The sequence below is a fragment of the Lolium perenne genome, chromosome 7 (assembly GCF_019359855.2).
Source record: "Lolium perenne isolate Kyuss_39 chromosome 7, Kyuss_2.0, whole genome shotgun sequence".
NCBI lineage: Eukaryota > Viridiplantae > Streptophyta > Magnoliopsida > Poales > Poaceae > Lolium > Lolium perenne.
In genome coordinates, this window is record NC_067250.2 from 107677982 (window position 1) to 107695979 (window position 17998).

The window sequence follows — 17998 nt, forward strand, 5'->3', positions numbered from 1 at the left end:
ACAGGGGCGGAGAGGGGATTAGAGGAGGCCCTGCAAAGGGGCTGACCAGAGGCAGCCACTCGTTGATATTCCATGGACTCACAATCCCCTCGCGGCCTCACCATTGATCGCACGAGGTACAATTCGTGCGTTTTCCGCAATGGAACGAATGTCCATCGGTTGTGCTAGCGGAGCAGCGATCCCAAGAAAATCCAGACCAGGAGTGAGCCCAAGAATATCCAGAACACGAGCGAGCCCAAGAATATCCATACCACGAGCGACCCAACGGAATCTCCTGACTATTGCTCGGGGCAATGCCTGATCTGCCGGGCCGCCGCTCTAGTGGAGAGAGGAGGGAGGCTAACGAAGGTTAGATGTGGGGAGAGAAAAGAAAGGCAATTTAGTGCGATTACGAACGAGTTGACGAAGAAAGGGAGTCGAATGGGAGCACCAGACCTCCATTATCAACAGGCGTTAGGAGAGGAAGACGAATGAGCTTGAATGCCATTATTCCGCCGCCTCCCGTCTGATTTTTTTTTTTTTTTTTTGAGAATTCCGCCTCCCGTCTGATGGCGCTGAGAAGTGGGGGAGACGACGATAGGCTGGAGGATGTAAGGCGAGAATGGTATTGGGCCATTGAATCAGCTGGACAGCGTTGCGGCCCGGTTAATGAGAAGGCCCCGAAAAAGGTCTGCAGAGTAGCAGCCCTTTCAGGTTGGGCCGAACAAGGCACGTGCCGTGTCATGGTAAAAATGCCCAGGGACGGTCGGTGGAGCAACGAGATGATCTGCCGACGTCGAGCAATGCGATCTAACGGCTCCGAGCGTCAAGTCGCTGTGGTTGCTCCTAGGTGGGCAAGTTTTACTGTTACTTAATTTGTGGAGATGTACCATACGAGAGAAAAGCTTCAGTTATCACAGTGCGTCATTTTGACACACGAGCTCCTGGAGCTCGTTTTTTCCAAGTTCCAACGTTTAAAATTTGAAGCTTCAGAAAATGTCAACAAACATACCAGAGTGTGTAAATTTTCAATACGAAATAGCTTGTATTCTAACCTCGGCAAATGTAACAAAAATGCAGATAAGGTATTTCTAAAATTTGTCCAATTTATCTTTTTTGCCGAGCATACAATACAAGACAAGGTATTTCACATAATCTTTGCATACTGATTTTATGAGTGGTCATACTCGGTTTTGAGGAAGTATCTGTGCAAACTAAAGGTACCACTGAATATTTGAATTTTCATGTGGTTCTTAAATAAAATAGTTTTGCTTACTAAGGATAATCTTGCAAAGTGGAAATGTACTAAATGTGTTTTTTGTGATTCATAGGAATCCATGAACACCTCTTTATTAGTTGCTTTTTTGCCAAGCTGATTTGGAGGGTGGTCTGTTTGACCTTTAATATGCATGCTCCAATTAATATCAAAGTTTTGTTTGAGAATGGGTTAAATAGGGTAGAGAAAAACTAAAGCTCAAATTTGTGAAATGATATTGTTTTTAACAAAACCTGACATTTTCATTTTTTGTAGGTTATCCACATGACTACTTACTAGATCAATATGTGGTCTTATCTCCTCTGAGAGGACCAGCGGTATGGATACTGGATGCACTCGCTTGATGGATGTTGTACATGTATCTTCAACTAGCGTGATTGGAAGTGTGCTAATAAAATACATGCTCTCCGTAGTCTTGTTTTGTATTCTCTTTTCAGACGGTTGATTCATGTTGCTACTTTGGATGACCCATGCGTTCTTCTTTTTTAATATTAATGAATTCAGTTTATGCTAAGACTAAGTACTAAATGGTTGTGTGCATCATTTTGATGCAAAGTACAAGGTTCGGCCACATTCTAAAAAAAAGGTACATCACATTAGAAATTTGCATACTGGTAGTGTACATAGTTAACTACATCCATTTGTGTTTTTTTATGGAACATGACCTTGAGAAAGCAAGAAATCTGAAAGTAATATTATCAGCATTCCAACAACTATCATGGTTGAAATTTAACTACCAATGTTTTTCTTCGGCCAAGCCAACAACGACGCCAACCTATATGATGAGCTTTTTAGCTATCGGATTAGTCAATTTCATATTAGCTACCTACACATTCCGATACATTTTCAGAGGCTTACTATTGCTGAGTGGAAACATGTCGAGGAGAGGCTTCAGAAGCGCCTTAGTAGTTGGAAAGAAAAATTGCTATCCCTTCGTGAAAGATTGGTTCTCATCAATTCAGACCAACACAGTACTGTATATCATATCCTTCTTCCAGTTGTATAATGGAGACTTACGTCGGTTAGACTATTTCTGATCAAGTTTTTTTGGCAAAGGGATAGCAAGAATAGTGTTGTCTGCTGGCCAAAATACCAAGATACCAAGGTGGGTTTGGTGTTCATGATCTTGAGGTAAAAAAAACACAACCTTATTGAGAAAATGGTTGGCAAAGCTGCTAGCCGAGGATGGGTTCTTGCAGACAATACTTAGGAGAAACTGTGTTGGCTCACGAGTGATTTCTCAGGTTTTTTGAAAACATGGGGATTCTCACTTTTGGGTTGGCTTGATGGTAAGAAGAGACACTTCTTCCCATTTGTCTCTTTGTCCATTAAGGATGGTTCCGAAATTAGATTCTGGGAGGGCAAATGGTTGGGTAATACCACACTCCAAATAAAATATCCGGCTTTATATAATATTGTGCATCACAATGGTGATACCTTAGCTAATTTGATGGAATCTAACCCACCTACTCTATCGTTGAGAACAGATCTTGTTGGGCACCGACTTAATGCATGGAATGGATTTCTACATCGGTTAGCTTTCGTCCAATTGTCACAAGGGGTAGATGAGTTTCGTTGGAGCCTGACAGCGAATGGAAAATCCACAGTGGATTCCTTGTACACTACGGGAAAAACTGCAGTTGCTGTGCATTGCATCTTTGCCGTGTGTTTCCGCACGGCAAAGATTTCTTTGCCGTGCGCACGTAGAAAAACGCACGGCAAAGATTTTGGCCACGACAAACACAGACACGAGCGCACGGCAAAGATTTGATTCATGGCAACGATGGAAGAGAACGCACGGCAAAGAAAGTTGCACGGCAAAGGACCAATATAGCGCACGGCAAAGATAGGCTACACGGCAAAGACGCTGGCACACGGCAAAGCACAAAAGGCATCGCCGTGCACGCATTTGCCTAGTGTTTTTAACAAACGCACGGGCAAAGCAAGTCTTTGCCTAGTGTTTTTAACAAACACACGGCAAAGCAAGCCTTTGCCTAGTGTAAGCGCACGGCAAAGATGTAAAAACTGGATTTCTTCTCAGCTCAAAAGGTGTGGCGTGGTATAGTTATCAACAAACGAACGCTTAGCTCAGTGGCAAGGTTGCACGCTTTCTCTACTCTGCGTCCTAGGTTCGAATCCCAGACCGATCAGTTTAGAGCTTTTTTTTAGATAAACCATATTTAGCACACGGCAAAGAAGCAATCTTTGCCGTGCGGCGTCGCACGGCAAAGACCTTTGCCGTGCAACATTGGCGAGGCGCACGGCAAAGAAGCCTCTGCCGTCGATTGCTTTACCGTGCGGTCTATGCCGTGCGGCAACGCACGGCAAAGCCTTTGCCGTGCATATAAGGCCCTTTGCCGTGCAAATAGTTGCACGGCAAAGTTACCCGTAGTGGTATAAAGCATTGGTCCAGCCTTTATAGTTGGTGATTAATAATAAGAAAATATAAGTGATGAAGATACTGTTGAAGACAAAGGTTTTCGCATGGTATCTTCGTCATGGGGTTATCCTTACTAAGGATAAACTTGCAAAACCCAATTAGAAGGGAAGTAAAAAAGTGTGTATCTTGTCATTATGGTGAGATAATTAAACACTTATTCTTCCAATGCCACTTTGCAAGATCTATATGGTCAATCATCCAAATAGGTTTTACCTTATATACATCGCAGAGTGTTGCCAATATTTTTTGCACTTGGCTTAAGGGGGTGGATCATACTTTTAAGACACTTATTAGGGTGGAAGCGCTTGTTGTTATTTGGTCGTCTTGGCTATGTAGAAATGATAAAATGTTTAATGATAAACATTTTTCTCTTATGCAGGTTATCTACCACTGCACTACTTTGCTCCGTTCATGATCGTCTCTTCACCGTATGGAGAACCACTACCTATTTACGGAGGTGTCTACACGGTTGAAGCATACAGAGAGGGAATTTATTACCTAATATGGGTGGCTGCATAATCTTAAGATTGGTCCGCCGCCACCTTAGGGGTCGTCAAATTTTCATGATGTTTTGTATCGACGTTCTTTTCCTCTTTATCACTTGGATTGTGTGCGGTTGCGTGCATCTTAGCTATGCAGAAGCCGTATGTAATGCTTAAACCTTTTAAGTAATAAAATTTCCTTTATCAAAAACAAAAAACTGTATTTTTTAAATCATTTGAAGCTTTGAACTAAAGTTTTTGATTTTCTTCCAAAAAAGGGCCCGGGGCTCGGGTTCTAACAACACTTTTCGTAGTTCTCATGCATTATGCACCTAATGTTTAAGTCAATGAATTTACTATTCAGTTATAAAACATTATTTCACCGCTTCATTGATGTTAGAGTTATATTTATGATGGCATTTGGCCTCTTCGTGTTTGACGCGGGCGCCGGTGCGTAAAGTGGAGATGAGGTTCCGCCGGCTGCGCTTGGCCGTGAAGATGCGCAAAAACTAGGCGTTGGCGTCGCCGTCCTCGAGGGCGGCCACCCTAGCGCGCTGGCGGGCGATCGTGCGCTCGAGAGACGCGAGGCCGAGGACCCGGCGCTTCAAGCCACGGCGCAACTCAACCTCAACAGCGGATAGTTGCCTGGACTCCTGGGCCACGTCTGGTCGTAGAATGACCTCGTGGGCCAACATGAAATGTCTATAAGAAAAATGCAAGATCTCGATCTCCATATAGCTAGATATTGAATGGAAATGGTTCGATTTGGTTCTTTGGTTTCTCACGTTAGTTGTATATATCCAGTTACCAACTGAAACCTGAAATATATTTACACCTTTGGCACACCTCTTTTGCGAAGGTAGTGAAAGTTGACAAACAACAATTTATGTGGCGGTTAACACTTCCACAATGGACAGACCACAATATTTTTTTCAATGCTTACACAACATCATTATTAGTACATAAAAAACCTAAGGACGCTAGAATAGGCAAACGTGAGCTTACATATCAACAATACTATATCAGGACGACTGTTGCTGACGTGGTCAGTTTACATAGGCCACAAAATATTTTACAACAATGCCAAGTGTTTGTTGCGCGAATCTCTAAGGTAAACCCTTAATTAGGCGCGTGATGAGTAGGGGAAGGTCGTCGCCGGACCAGATGTGTAAGACGAGCAGGGAGATGGCGATGCAGATGGTGAAGCCGATAGAGATGGTGAGGATTTCCGGGAAAGCACGAGAGTACGGGAGTCGCCAGATCTGCTGCAAGAGGCTCGGTGAGGGGATATCAGGGGAGCCCGGTCCGACGGGTGACCGAATGAATTGTTTTGCTGGAGGGGAGGGGTGATTCGTTGCCTGTAGAAAAGTCATAGCGGTTGCACGGAGAGAGAATAAATAGCAGACTGTTTTGTATTTTTGCTGGAGAAGTCACGGAAGAAATAAAGACAAAGGAGAAACATCCATGGTTGACCGCGGGGCGTGTCTCCAATCACCTTACCGTTAGTTGTTTAGCACGGCGTTTGACACACGTTGAACATCGAAGGGGTGGGTAGCTACCCTCCTTTTGTAGCTAGCAATTTTCGATATATATATATAGCGAAGTTTTAATAAACACAAGTAATAAGGCGTATAGGTTCTCCATCCGTTTAACGTTTTAGTAAGCAATGTACAGTGTAAGCTGCAGACTCTGTGCAGATCGATCGAGTGTATCAATTCTAATGTTTATTTCCTGTCGCTGGTCCATGTGCGTTGGCACCACAGATTTTGATTCCGTTCTGTTGCTCAAAGAGCCTTTTCGCTTCCTAATCTTTTGGTGGCCAATTCCTGCCGGTGCCAGTCTATTGTTACGTTATGTCCGCTTGCTTCCCTACAGAAAAATCAACATATTAGTTCTTCACTACGAGTATATAAGTTGGTATTGGATGAAGCAGGGGAGACACAGACAAAAAAAGACTGGTAGGTGAAAATACAAATACAGAAAATAACTTGTTACTATGTGACTATTCATCATGCAAACAACAATTGCAGCAAACCCTGAACTCTGATGAACTGAATATACAGTATTTTTTAAAATGGATAAGAATCCAAATATCAAAAAAATGCAAATAAGTATACAAATCACATGTCAAGGCTATGTTTTCCTACACAAATACCAAACTGCATAGTTACTAAACTCACTTGGGTCCAGATTCCTTTAAAACATTTAATTCAAAATATTTATAAAAATTATGCTTATAAAAAGCAAGCCAGAAAATGTAGGAGCTGAAGCTTGAGTACAGCTACTAGATATGTTTTGATACGTTTTTCTTTTTACATTCTCGAACAGTTATATTTTTACAGTAATATTGTTAGAAACAGTTGTGTAAACAACCCTGGTTTCACTAAATAATAGGCAGATACTGTGACGGAGCTTACCTGATCAAGGCAAGATTATGAGTCCGGCGGTCCGGCCTCCGGGTCTGTTTAGATAAAAAAAAAAAATCCCCAGTTTGTTCCATCTCTTAGTTGCGCTATACTTGTAGCCGCCCAAGTGACAAACACGTAAGGGCCATTAATTCTTCCTTGCTCAGTTCCTTTATTGGCTGCGGTGCAGACTGGAGAATTTGAAGAAGGAATGGTTAATTTGAGCGGTAGGCAAATATCCTACTACTGTTGACACAGCCGAACAAAATATGATGGAACTGATTAAGGAGATTGTACTGCAAATAATTAGAGGAAAACAGATTCCGCCTAATGGCGGATCACTACAACACATGGTCCTGTTTGCTGATAGGATCTCACCAAACGTATCAGCTTTTAGATATTTTATTAAAGAAGGTGCTCACCTCGGAAGCTGTTCCTGTTCCTAAAACTGCTTGCGGCGCCTGCTGCAAATTCTCTTTGGGTTCTTTGAGCATTAGCTGTGCTTCCGAAACAACATACGATTTCACCGCGTAAACCACGGTATCCCTCTCTTTACTAAAATTTTCCATATCCTCTTCGGGTACATGGTTGAGATTCATAGTAGCTGGTTTTACATTGTCCGTATCGATGATTAATATGTTGTCATGTCGTCCAATCACAACCCTATCATTAAAGAGCACAATATTTTACATGCTTGACATAATAAGAAACGTGAACAACCGACGTTAAGAAGTGAAGGCAGATATATGTGGCATGGTGTGTAATTTCATACAGATGGCTCCACTGAACGTGGTGAAGGAAGATTTCAGTTTGCACTAGCGAATTTCTGCAGCGTTTATATAATCTTGGTTGGCTGAAATAGCCCTATGATTCAGGTTTTAGTTTTTCAGAATGTAAGCTGGTGAGCAAATCTGAACCAAACACACCTTAGAGTAAGTTCAATAGTATAGTCAGTTGTTGGCTATAAGCAAGATGTGTCATGTCATTTATAACCAATTTGTACTTCCTCCATACCTACTTATATGGATATTACGTAATTCGAGGAAAATAACTAATAATTTGATCAACAGAATATAAGATATATATCATGAAAATTATATTATTGAAAACTTCTTTTGAATATGAATTCAATGAAATAATTTTTGTGGCATATATTTCATATTTTATTGACCAAATTTTTGGTTAATTTTTTTCTCGAAATACGTAATACCCTATAAACCGGTATGGAGGAAGTAGCCAACATCTACAATAATTAATTACAAAAATATACTACTTTATTAAAATATGGTCAACTCTTCACTCTCACAAATTACCTAGAAGTGTGTGTTAGAGCTGACGCTTGCATGAAAGCCTACTTACCTTCTCTCCGACTCTCTCCTTTAACTAGACAAAAATATGTTATTTTAATCGTAATAGGTTGCTGACTAAAATATATTATATTTGCTCTTAGGGCTAATAAGCAGTAAAAGAAGAAAGATAACAATTGATTTGGTTACCTTCCCGACACTAGCGGACAAATACCGCTAACCGTTCTTTTAGAGTCAAAGAAAAAGATTCTCTCAAACCTGGGAAATACCGATAAGTCATTTGGAATACTTTTTTGAATGCGATAATAATAATAGCAATAAAAGCATACTCTCTGTTCTGAAATACTCTATGTTTTAGGTCTAAAATTTATTCTAAATTAGTCTACATTCTAGCTTTTAGTAAATAAGAACACAGAAAACGAAGCAGCTCTCCGTTATCTATAGAATGTCATTATTTTCAATGTAGTTTGGATTGATTATTTACATAATTAAGCAGCACTAACAAATGCAATACTAATTTATCTGATTTTTTTAGAATTTAGAGTAAAATAGAATAGATGGAGTATGTGTGTAGGGGACTGGGGTTGGTTCGCCGTTTATATAATCTTGGTATGGCACAAGTATACAGGTTCATATGTAACCATGTTCATAAAAATCATGCCATTGATGTTTACTAATGCAAAAAAACTAAAAGTAAAACAATTATATGTGGCCTACAGAAAAAGAGAAAATGAAGCTGTATTTTTTTCACAGTAAAAAGTCGGTCCACTCTACTATTCCTTGGACACTTTTTTTATATCAAAAACTACATACTTTTGTATTTTACTTTCAAACTTGAGATGCACATACATGCATAGATTCCCCTCATCTACATGCATGATTTATATCTTATTTCCTTTCGATTGAGTTTTTTTTATGATTTTACAGATTATCAGAAATCATGTGTGCCCATGTCGGCACATGTATACTTTAGTACTTACTCGAAATGAGCAGAGTTCCACAAATGGGCAGTGCCATCTTGTAAGCCTATAATTATGTATGGACGATCAGGAAGAGATACTAGAGAAATAACCGGAGACATGAGATCTTCTATTGTGTGGACACACGCCTTTTTTTGCAGATCGCATATCTGAATTTCCAAAACAAAGAATGCATTATTTGCAATGTTGTGCATATACTGTAGAACAATATATTTTCGATTGAAATAGTATACCCTGAGACTGAAATCATCTGAGCCAGAAATCAGATATTGTTGATCACCACGTGTGAAGAAATCGAGGCAGTTCACTTCGTCCAAATGCCCAATCAATGTGTATTTAGATTTGCCAGAGTGAAGGCTCCAAATCTGGACACCAAGCATAGAAGTTCGCAATCACGGTTTAGAAGTAAAACTTGTTTTCATATCGTAAACTTTTGGTTGGCAAAGGAAAAGCAAAGGGTGACAAGATACCTTCACTGTGTGATCAGATGACGCACTAGCAAAAGTGTCGGTATCCTTTGGATTAAAGATTACTTGACGGATAGTTCTAGAGTGCTCGTCCTCATAAGTTTGTGTGCACTCCCAGCCCTTGTCCCAGTTCCAAAGCTTAATTGAGCTGTCCTCAGCTGAGGACAACACGTACGGCTCGGTTGGATGTATAGCAATTGATGTAAGAGAGCTCTTACTAGCTCTAAAACTCGTGATCTGTTGTATTCTTGTTCCATAGGAGCACACCTGGACGAAACCATCAGATGTACCGACTAGAAACCATTGTTTGCGGACAATAAGCTTAAGGAACTTAACTTCAGAATTAAGGGATTTAACAGGAGTGAGTGGGGCCATGATTTCAAAAGAAAAGCCAGACTGCATTCCGCTTCCCTCGGTGACTGAAAAATAATCCTTCCCTCCCTGTCGGTAAAATACAAAGGATTTTCACAAACCAAAACAGACTGACGCACATTTTCATACTTCCTCCGATCTAAATTAATTGACTCCACTTTATTTAGATACGAATGTATCTAGATATATTTGTTGACTAGATATATCCATATCTAGATAAAATAAATTAAATTAATTTAGATCGAATGAAGTATTAAAATACAAGGTGCGTAGAACATTAAGTTTGTTAATCTATTGTCATAAAAGAAGACCGTGATAAACAATCACTGGCAAATACTCCCCCCACTTCAAATTTTAAGACGTTTTGCCAAAGCAAAAACAGATAGCACCTGATAGTTTTGATTTTTATTTTCGGTGTGATGTAAGCTGTAATCTTCTCAATCTGAATTCTGCTTACTCCTCTAAATGAATGAAAAATAGAGTAGTTGCCTTTTTCATAAATAAAACTTCTTATATCAGATTGAGTGCAAAGATAGGTTCTCCATGACCAGCATATGTATGTTATAAAAGGACAATCGTACAAGAATCACATGCATGCTACTAACTATACTGACAGAATATGTATTAACTTGCCTGAGTGACAAGGTCCAGTATTTGAACATATCCCTTGCTATCACCTGTTAAAATCCTGTGAGGTTTAAAGAAATTTGTCGACATACTCACTTCACGGGAAAGAAATATCGCAATGCCCAAATTGTGCGCTAGACTCACCATCTTTCTGTTGGATGCGCATCTAGGATAGGCGGACATTCAGAAAATTTCCACAAGTTCGATATCATCCTTTCATACGCTGGCTGTATAGGATCTCTGACGTAAGTAATAAACTACGAACAAGAAAAGAAAGAAACATCAATTCAGTTAGAATCTTCACTACTGTACCAACATTAGCTCCTCGGTGCCACATGGAGCTCTTACATAGTTACATTAGGCTTTCTTTATTTGAGTTGAGCTCTGTTGTCTTAATTATCTAGCTTGTCTAGGAACTATATCAAATATATATGCAAGTGTATTTTCTCCGCCAGCACCGTTTTAGACGGACACTTGAAACAAGGGTTTCTTAGGAGAAGAATGAATACCCTCTTTATCCCGTTCAAAAAAAAAAACCCTCTTTATCTTTTATTAGTGGTCAGACAATACTTTGGCCCACCCGTTTTGTTGGTACAGTAGTTACATATAGAAGCAATGTTCCGAAACGTATTAGCAGGGCAACTAACCTCATATGTTATGTCTCCTTGTGGATAAGAAACAGCTCTCAGTTCCACTTCATGCACGGCATTCCCTGTTTCTATGAGATCTTGTGGATAAGAAACAGCTCTCAGTTCCACTTCATGCACGGCATTCCCTGTTTCTATGAGATCTTGTGGATAAGAAACAGCTCTCAGTTCCACTTCATGCACGGCATTCCCTGTTTCTATGAGATCCGCAAACAACTCGTACCACTCGTAATTGCCTACGAATTGCACGAGGCACTTATCCCCTGATATAGTGCTTTGCAGAATCAGATCAAAGTTTGTTTCTTCTGGTAGTTTCGTGTGCTCTCCTGTTATCACGACTAAAGTGCAAGTGGATCTCGGAGGTATAATGCCGCATGTTGGCACATTTGCGAAGAACGACGACTCCTCGCTCTTCTCCCGAAGCCTAAATGCCACGCGCTCATCTGTGTTGTTTGTTAGGTCAAGCGAGCACGAGTTTGGCTTGTATAGTTGGAAGGGGAAGCGGAGCTCAGGCGGCTGGATGACAAGTAGATGACCGTCGACTGGGATCATCTGTAGAAAAATAACATATTATGCGGTTAAAATCAGGAAGAGGATTTTGTGCACATGAGCTCCACTGCATCCGCTAGCTGATGCTCTGTGATTAGCTCGTTTAGACGCTTGGTAGCTGTGCTAGAGATATTTTGCAAGAAATACAAACGCTTGAAAATCCCATATACGAGCTATTCTGATTACAGTGTCGTGATCAGAAGGTGGGTGGGCGGCGTGGTCCCATCGAAGTCAGCTGTGATAGGAGACACGGTCACTGTTTTCGTGGACACACACGTCAGTTAATATGTTTGGTGGGTGATACTTTTGTAAGCATGTATTTGGGAAATTCTGCCTGCATCTCCAACTGCGCGACGTATTTCGGATACGTAAAATTAACGCGTCCGTTTACGTCGGGCAGCGGACATGAAATTGGTTTTTTTTTTACCGCGCGTCCGTTTGCGCATGTGGGTGTCTTCAGTGGGGCGACGCATTTTTCGCATGAATTGAGATGTTTCAAACAACAAAATAAACATGCTCAAAGTAGTCTCAGTTATTACATCCAAATTTTTAAAAGTCTGCATGAAAATAAGATGGTATTCCTCTACGCATTGTCTTCATTGCTAGCCAATGTCCACCGATGCTCAATCAGATCCGTCTGTAGGTGTCTGAACATGTTTTCGTCAGTGACTTCAACATGATGATGCTCCACGGATTGACGCAACCAGCTCACCTTGGAAATCACATTAGTGCTCATTGCGGCCATTAGGACGCTCGTTCTCTATGATCATGTTGTGCATGATCACGTACCATACTACCATGTCATCACCTCATGCATGGTCTTCAGCGACCATGTTCTTGCCAGATGACGGACAATGGCCCACCGAGCTTGGAGCACACCAAAAACCCCGCTCCACATCTTTCCTGCAACCCTCTTGCATCTTGGCAAACCTCTTCGCTTTTTCCGTGTTTGGATTACAGAGAGTCTTCACCAGTGTGGCCAGCTATGGTAGATGCCATCAGCAAGATAATATGGTTTGTCATATTTATTTCCATTGATCTCGTAGCTCACCCGGGGAGTTTTGCCTTCCATAAGCCTGTTGAAAACCGGTGATCGGTACAACACATTGATGTTGTTGTTGGAACCGGCCATGCTAAAGAATGAATGCCAAATCCATAAATCTTGAGATATCACTACTTCAAGAATTACAGAGCATCCCTCTGCATGGCCGTTGTACTGACCCTGCTATCCAAATGGACAATTCGTCTACTCCCAGTGCATGCAATCTATGATGCCGATCATACCTGGGAACCTCTAGACTTGTTGATAGACAACAGCCGTCATGTATCCTCAACTGTTGGCTTCCTACAGTAATATTGCCCGAACACGACAATCACAGCTTGGCAAAACCGGTACATGGACTCAAGGCAGGTGCTCTCACCCATTCGAAGATACTCGTCGAATATATCAACAGTCATTCCATAGGATAGCATGCGAATAGCTGCGGAACATTTTTGGTAAGAGGTGAAACCTAGTGCACATGTTGAATCGGGGGCGCCTGCATTGAAAGTAGAGGCCGTAGTCTCTGACGCCCCGTAGAATAAACATGAACAAGTCCCTTGACATCCTATACCGGCGCCGGAACATTTTTTCCGGGTACACCGGATTGGTGCCGTGGAAGTAGTCCTTGTGGAGCCGGAGGTTCCATTCCACTCTATTGTGCGGCAGATTTTTTGAGCGGCCCTTTACAGAGCCCTGGTGCACCGACATCTGGCTGGCATTGTACTCGTGGAGGATGGAGGCCACAACGGTAGCCATGGTCTGCTTCATCTGATTAGACTCCTCGTCGAAAGAGGAGTCAATGACCTCATCGTGAAACTTGTCCAGCATCTTACACATGTCCATCTGCGTGGGTAGCAACTGCGGATCAATGGTCGCACACAGTAGCGCCAAAAGATGAGTAAGAAATCTACCGGTGAAATCGACCGAACAAGTCGTGGGCGCGAGGCCGGGTGCGTAGCCGACAGATGTTTCGCCCTCAAACAGGCAACATGTGCGCGCCAGAACCTACCCCGAATGATATCCTGTTCTCCGGCATGGCGAGCACCGAGAAGACAACATGTAGTGCGGCAGTGCAACGGGGGTGGGGTTGGGATGGTGGCGTCGCACTAGGGCAGCAAAAAGGGGGAAAAGGAAGCAAATCCATGTAGTCGATTTCGCTGTCCCTGACATACATGACCGGGTAAGAAAAGGAGAACGCTCGGCGCGACCGGGCATCGTCCGCAGGGACGCAAACTTGCCGCATATTTGGGCCATATTTTGCGTCTCCGCGGACGGCTCGATCACTATGCGTCGCCTCACTGGAGCAGGTCGGATGCATTTTTCAACCTCATAGATGCAAACGGTTGTACAACGTCGGTTTGCATCGCCCCCGTTTAGAGATGCCCTACCAATTGGCAACGTTGAACTTGAAGGAAATGATGCATGCTCTGGTGTTTGGGCATGGTGTTTGGGCAGTTCACGTGGATGCATACGACTCTCAATTCGAGAGCTTCCTCGAGCTAGATTGAATTTGCTATAATTATAAATGTTATTCTGAGAAAAGTTTTACTGCTGTACTAGATTGAAGGTGGTGGAATTTCATATCAAATTCCACGTACGCAATCGAGCTGACAATTTCATTTGGAGTCTAGTCGCCGTGTATGGTGCTGCTCAGGAAGCTTTCAAGGCCGCCTTTTTCGAGAATTGGTGAATCTAGCAAAGAAAAACCCTCATCCTATTCTCATATGGGGGATTTTAATTTGTTGAGATTTTCATGCGAGAAGAGTATGGGCAGTTTTGACAATCACTGGCCCTTCTTGTTCAATGTGTTTATTGATAGCTTGGATCTAAGGGAGGTGTCAATGACTGGCAAACAATTTACCTGGGCTAACAATCTTTCGGAACCAACATATGAAAAACTAGATCGCGTCGCCGAGTACTCGAACTCCCGACCCTCTGGCATGGCCAACTGCCATTCCTGGAAAATGTAGGCGACGTAGTCGTCGCTGTCGTCCTTGGCCTCCTTGTTGTGGTAGGTCAGCGCGTCGTTGTAGTCGTCATCATCTTGTGGAGGCGCTGGCGACTCCCGTGTTCGATGACGAGGCGGCGGTGGATTGTCAAAAGGGAAGTCCCTATCGCCGGCGAAGCCCGCCATCCTCCTCAGATCCTTCTCAGTCTTGCGCCAGGTGTGCCAGGTGTTAGAGTCGATGCCGTAGACAGGATTGGCGCAGAGGTCCGGCAGCAGGTACCGCCGCCTGCGCCGGATCTCGACACTCCTCTCTGGCTTGTGTGGAGACACGAGCGGGACAGGCACCCGGAGGTAGCTGAGCCGCCAGCTGCCGCCAGGCATGTGCACGTCCCGCCAACCCTGCGCACGGCGTCCAGCTGCTCTGCATGAGCCGCGCCACGTTGACGGGCAGCGACATCCTGTGCGTCTGCTCCGCCTTCTTGGTGTCGCTGCCGGACGCCCCGAAGTTATTCTTTTTTCTTCCCCATGGTGATGCGGTGGCGCGCGACGGTGAGGGCTAGGAGTGGAGGTGTTCGTGGTGTGGGCAATGCCATGAACGATGCCAGTCGACTTTTAAGGCCGGACGTGCGCGGGACACGATGCCATTGATGGCGGCGCAGAAGCCCGGCCGTCGCCCGCTAGTGCGCGTGCAGAAGAGGCAGCCGCGACATTGATGGCGAAGGCTGCAGCGCAGACGCGGAAGCGATGACCACGGAAGTGATGCCCTCGATACAACACAATGGCTCGCTGCTACGCGGGCCCAATGAAAAAGCGAGCGGTCATTTGGAGCGTCCGTCGCGATACATCCCAGGCGCAAATATGCGCCATGTTTACGTCGATGCGGATGATCCATCGTCCCGCTAAACCGAGTTCTTAACGTAGTTTCGGGCTCACGCGGACGCAAACGAGTGGATCACGCCCCGTTGGAGATGCCGTGATGCATCAAGCAAACGCACGCTAAGCTCACCTGGGAAAAAGTGTCTCCTTCTCCCATATCACGACTCATGCGTGGCTCGCTGCAATGGCTTGATTCCTTCTGATCACTTACATTGTCCATATCCACCAGAGCTAACGTTCGTCCTCCTCCTATCACAAACCTGACACATAAAGTTACCATGCTTTCCACATTTGTCATTACAGAATTAGGAAGCGAGTATTGCGCGCGAATAAACGTAATGAATAAAAAGATATGGAGTACAAGAGATAGGATGACGTTTTTTCAACTTTATGCATTTATGTGAATGCAAGACCTAAGAGCAACATTGCATTGCTAAGTTGTATAATCATCATGAAGTTTAAAGTAGAAAAACTTATCCCCACAAAAAGTCATCTATCGAAAAATTATTATGTGGAGGATAATATACATCCATTTTTGCACTTAATATAAACATGCATCAACCAAATGCTCCAATAAATCTCATACCTTGGGGTGCAAATTTAATTAAACTGTATAGGAGAAAAATAAGATTTGCTCTTTCACGGTATTAAAAACAACCGAAAATAAATTGCTTACCCTTTTGACCTCACGAAACATGCGAGACCCCACACACTGCCCCAACAGTAGTTGTCAATAACAAAAGCCCTCTCGAATCTGGGGGACTCTGAACACTTAGTTACAACAATCCATGGCAACAGTAATTCAAAGTATGTGGATAATGTCCAATAGGAAGAACTTACCTGAAATGAGTCGAGCTCCACAATTGAACAGTGCCATTATCCAAACCTATAATTAGAACCAGAAGACTGGGATAGAATAAGACAGATGTAACGGCACCCGTGGAAGCATGTAGGGTATGAGTACACCTTTTCCTGTGCATGTTCCATATCTGATTTGACAAAATAGAGAGTGGATTGTAAGTAATGTTGCGACCGTGCTGCCGAATATCTTTTATGGAAACGGAAAACCTTCGCAGTGCAATCATCAGAGCCCGTAATCAAATACTGCTGATCATCACGCGTGAAGAAATCAAAGCAGTTAACTTCGTCCGAATGCCCAGAGAGTGTGCATTCAGATTGAGGGGAATCAAGACTCCAAACCTGGACACCAAGCATTGAAGTTTGTAATTAAGGGATAGCAGCAACATATATCTTCATGTATAATATCATACTCCTAGGATGTGATTGTTAAAAATAGTAGAAACGCATACCTCTACGATGTGATTGTCTGATGCAGTGACAAAACAGTTGGTGTTCTTTGGGTTAAACGCGAGTTGCCATACAGAGCCCGGGTATTTACTCTTGAACGTTTGTATATGCTCCCACCCTTTATCCCAATCCCAAAGCTTCATGACATGAGAACACGATGACAGCAGATAGGGTTTGGTTGGATGAACAGCCAGTGATTTCAGTTGGTGAATATGAGCTTTGAAACTCAGATTTCTGCGCACTTTCGTTTCGTAGTTGTAGACATGAATAAAACTATCTTCGGACCCAGCCACAAACCATTTTTTTCGTACAATAAATTTAACGGAAACAACTGCAGATAGAATCATATTATTATAACCAACGCGGTATATGATCACAGAAGAGCACAAAAACTAGACAGAAACTAAAGAAAAACAGAGAAGTAAAAAATATCGTGCCTTTTTCGGTGGAGACTATAAACGAGTCCACTTTTCTCTGCACTCGTAATTACAAATTACTTTGTTAGTCGATGCACAAGAAAAAAAACAGTGTAATTTTCTAGTACATGGCATATATTCCAATTGGAGAAAATTACCTAAACATTAGTGCTATCATATACGAAAATATCCCTAGATCGAGTGATGGGCTGAAATTATCTAAGCTTAGGGCATGTTTGGTAGCTTGCATGCCCACTAGCTAGGTTTTGGAGAGATGAATTAGCTCGATTGGTCGTGTGTGCTCCTTCCGCGTTGTGGTCCGTACGGGTCACAAATTACCTCTAGGCCAAGCCCACAAAACTATAGAATTGGTCGTTTTCCTGGAGCCATCCTCGTCTCGCGCTCCCAAATGCGAAAATTCATCTTTACTTGCATGAGCTCAACCGACCATGGAGATGGCAGGGGCATGCAAACACTACAACAAAAAGAGAAAAGGGGGTCGGGAAGGATCCATCACCTCCCGCCGAAACCCCTACCATATTTATACCCTCCACTCTCGTTGCCTAATTCCAAACCCTCCAACCCACCCTCCTTCGAGCTCCATTGCCAAGTCTCTGAGTAGGTAAGCGGCACATCCATCTCCGGTCAGCGATGGCGATGGTTGCAAGGCTACTTTCCCTTCTTCCTCGAGTTCTCCTTTGCCTCCGCTGATGACTGTAAGTAACCACACCTTCACCTAGGTATGATAGGGTTAGATCTTGGTGTGTTTGGGAATATCTGGCTAGGTTTTACAAGTGTAGTGCTTGTTCAACTTTGATCTAGGTTTGGTAGGATCGAAATGTAGCATTGGTAGGGTTGATGTGCGCTTATGGTGTGG

The 17998-nt window shown here is 42.9% G+C and overlaps 2 protein-coding genes and 1 long non-coding RNA gene across 3 annotated transcripts in view; 1 reads left to right on the forward strand and 2 right to left on the reverse strand.

Moving 5' to 3' along the window:
• The window catches only part of LOC127316357 (uncharacterized), a 95245-nt gene extending 93476 nt beyond the window's left edge, over positions 1–1769 (forward strand). Inside the window, exon 5 of the mRNA XM_051346749.1 lies at positions 1511–1769. Within this exon, the coding sequence (XP_051202709.1) occupies positions 1511–1599 (89 nt within the window). The 3' untranslated portion in view covers positions 1600–1769. The remainder of the gene's footprint in view (positions 1–1510) is intronic.
• A 3964-nt stretch (positions 1770–5733) lies between these two features.
• LOC127315768 (uncharacterized) lies at positions 5734–9738 on the reverse strand. The gene is made up of 7 exons (XM_051346224.2): positions 9340–9738; positions 9103–9234; positions 8870–9018; positions 8079–8147; positions 7005–7245; positions 6595–6773; positions 5734–6046 (listed from the first exon to the last, which is right to left on the reverse strand). The coding sequence occupies exons 1-6, from the start codon at positions 9736–9738 to the stop codon at positions 6690–6692; spliced, it is 1074 nt and encodes a 357-aa protein (XP_051202184.1). The 3' UTR covers positions 5734–6046; positions 6595–6689.
• A 5789-nt stretch (positions 9739–15527) lies between these two features.
• LOC139834236 (uncharacterized) lies at positions 15528–17053 on the reverse strand. Its single transcript, XR_011749835.1, has 5 exons — positions 16708–17053; positions 16466–16597; positions 16238–16386; positions 16074–16151; positions 15528–15657 (listed from the first exon to the last, which is right to left on the reverse strand). It is a non-coding gene; the product is annotated as an uncharacterized lncRNA (long non-coding RNA).
• Between the last annotated feature and the right edge of the window lie 945 nt (positions 17054–17998).

Excerpts from the sequence above, each read along its gene's own strand:
- LOC127315768 (XM_051346224.2), bottom strand. The coding sequence starts at position 9,738 with ATGCAGTCTGGCTTTTCTTTTGAAATCATGGCCCCACTCACTCCTGTT. Across the intron at positions 9,019-9,102 it reads CAGATGATTTCAGTCTCAGG|ATATGCGATCTGCAAAAAAA; the intron begins GTATACTATTTC and ends TTGGAAATTCAG. Across the intron at positions 8,148-8,869 it reads TGGAACTCTGCTCATTTCGA|GTTTGAGAGAATCTTTTTCT; the intron begins GTAAGTACTAAA and ends GGTATTTCCCAG.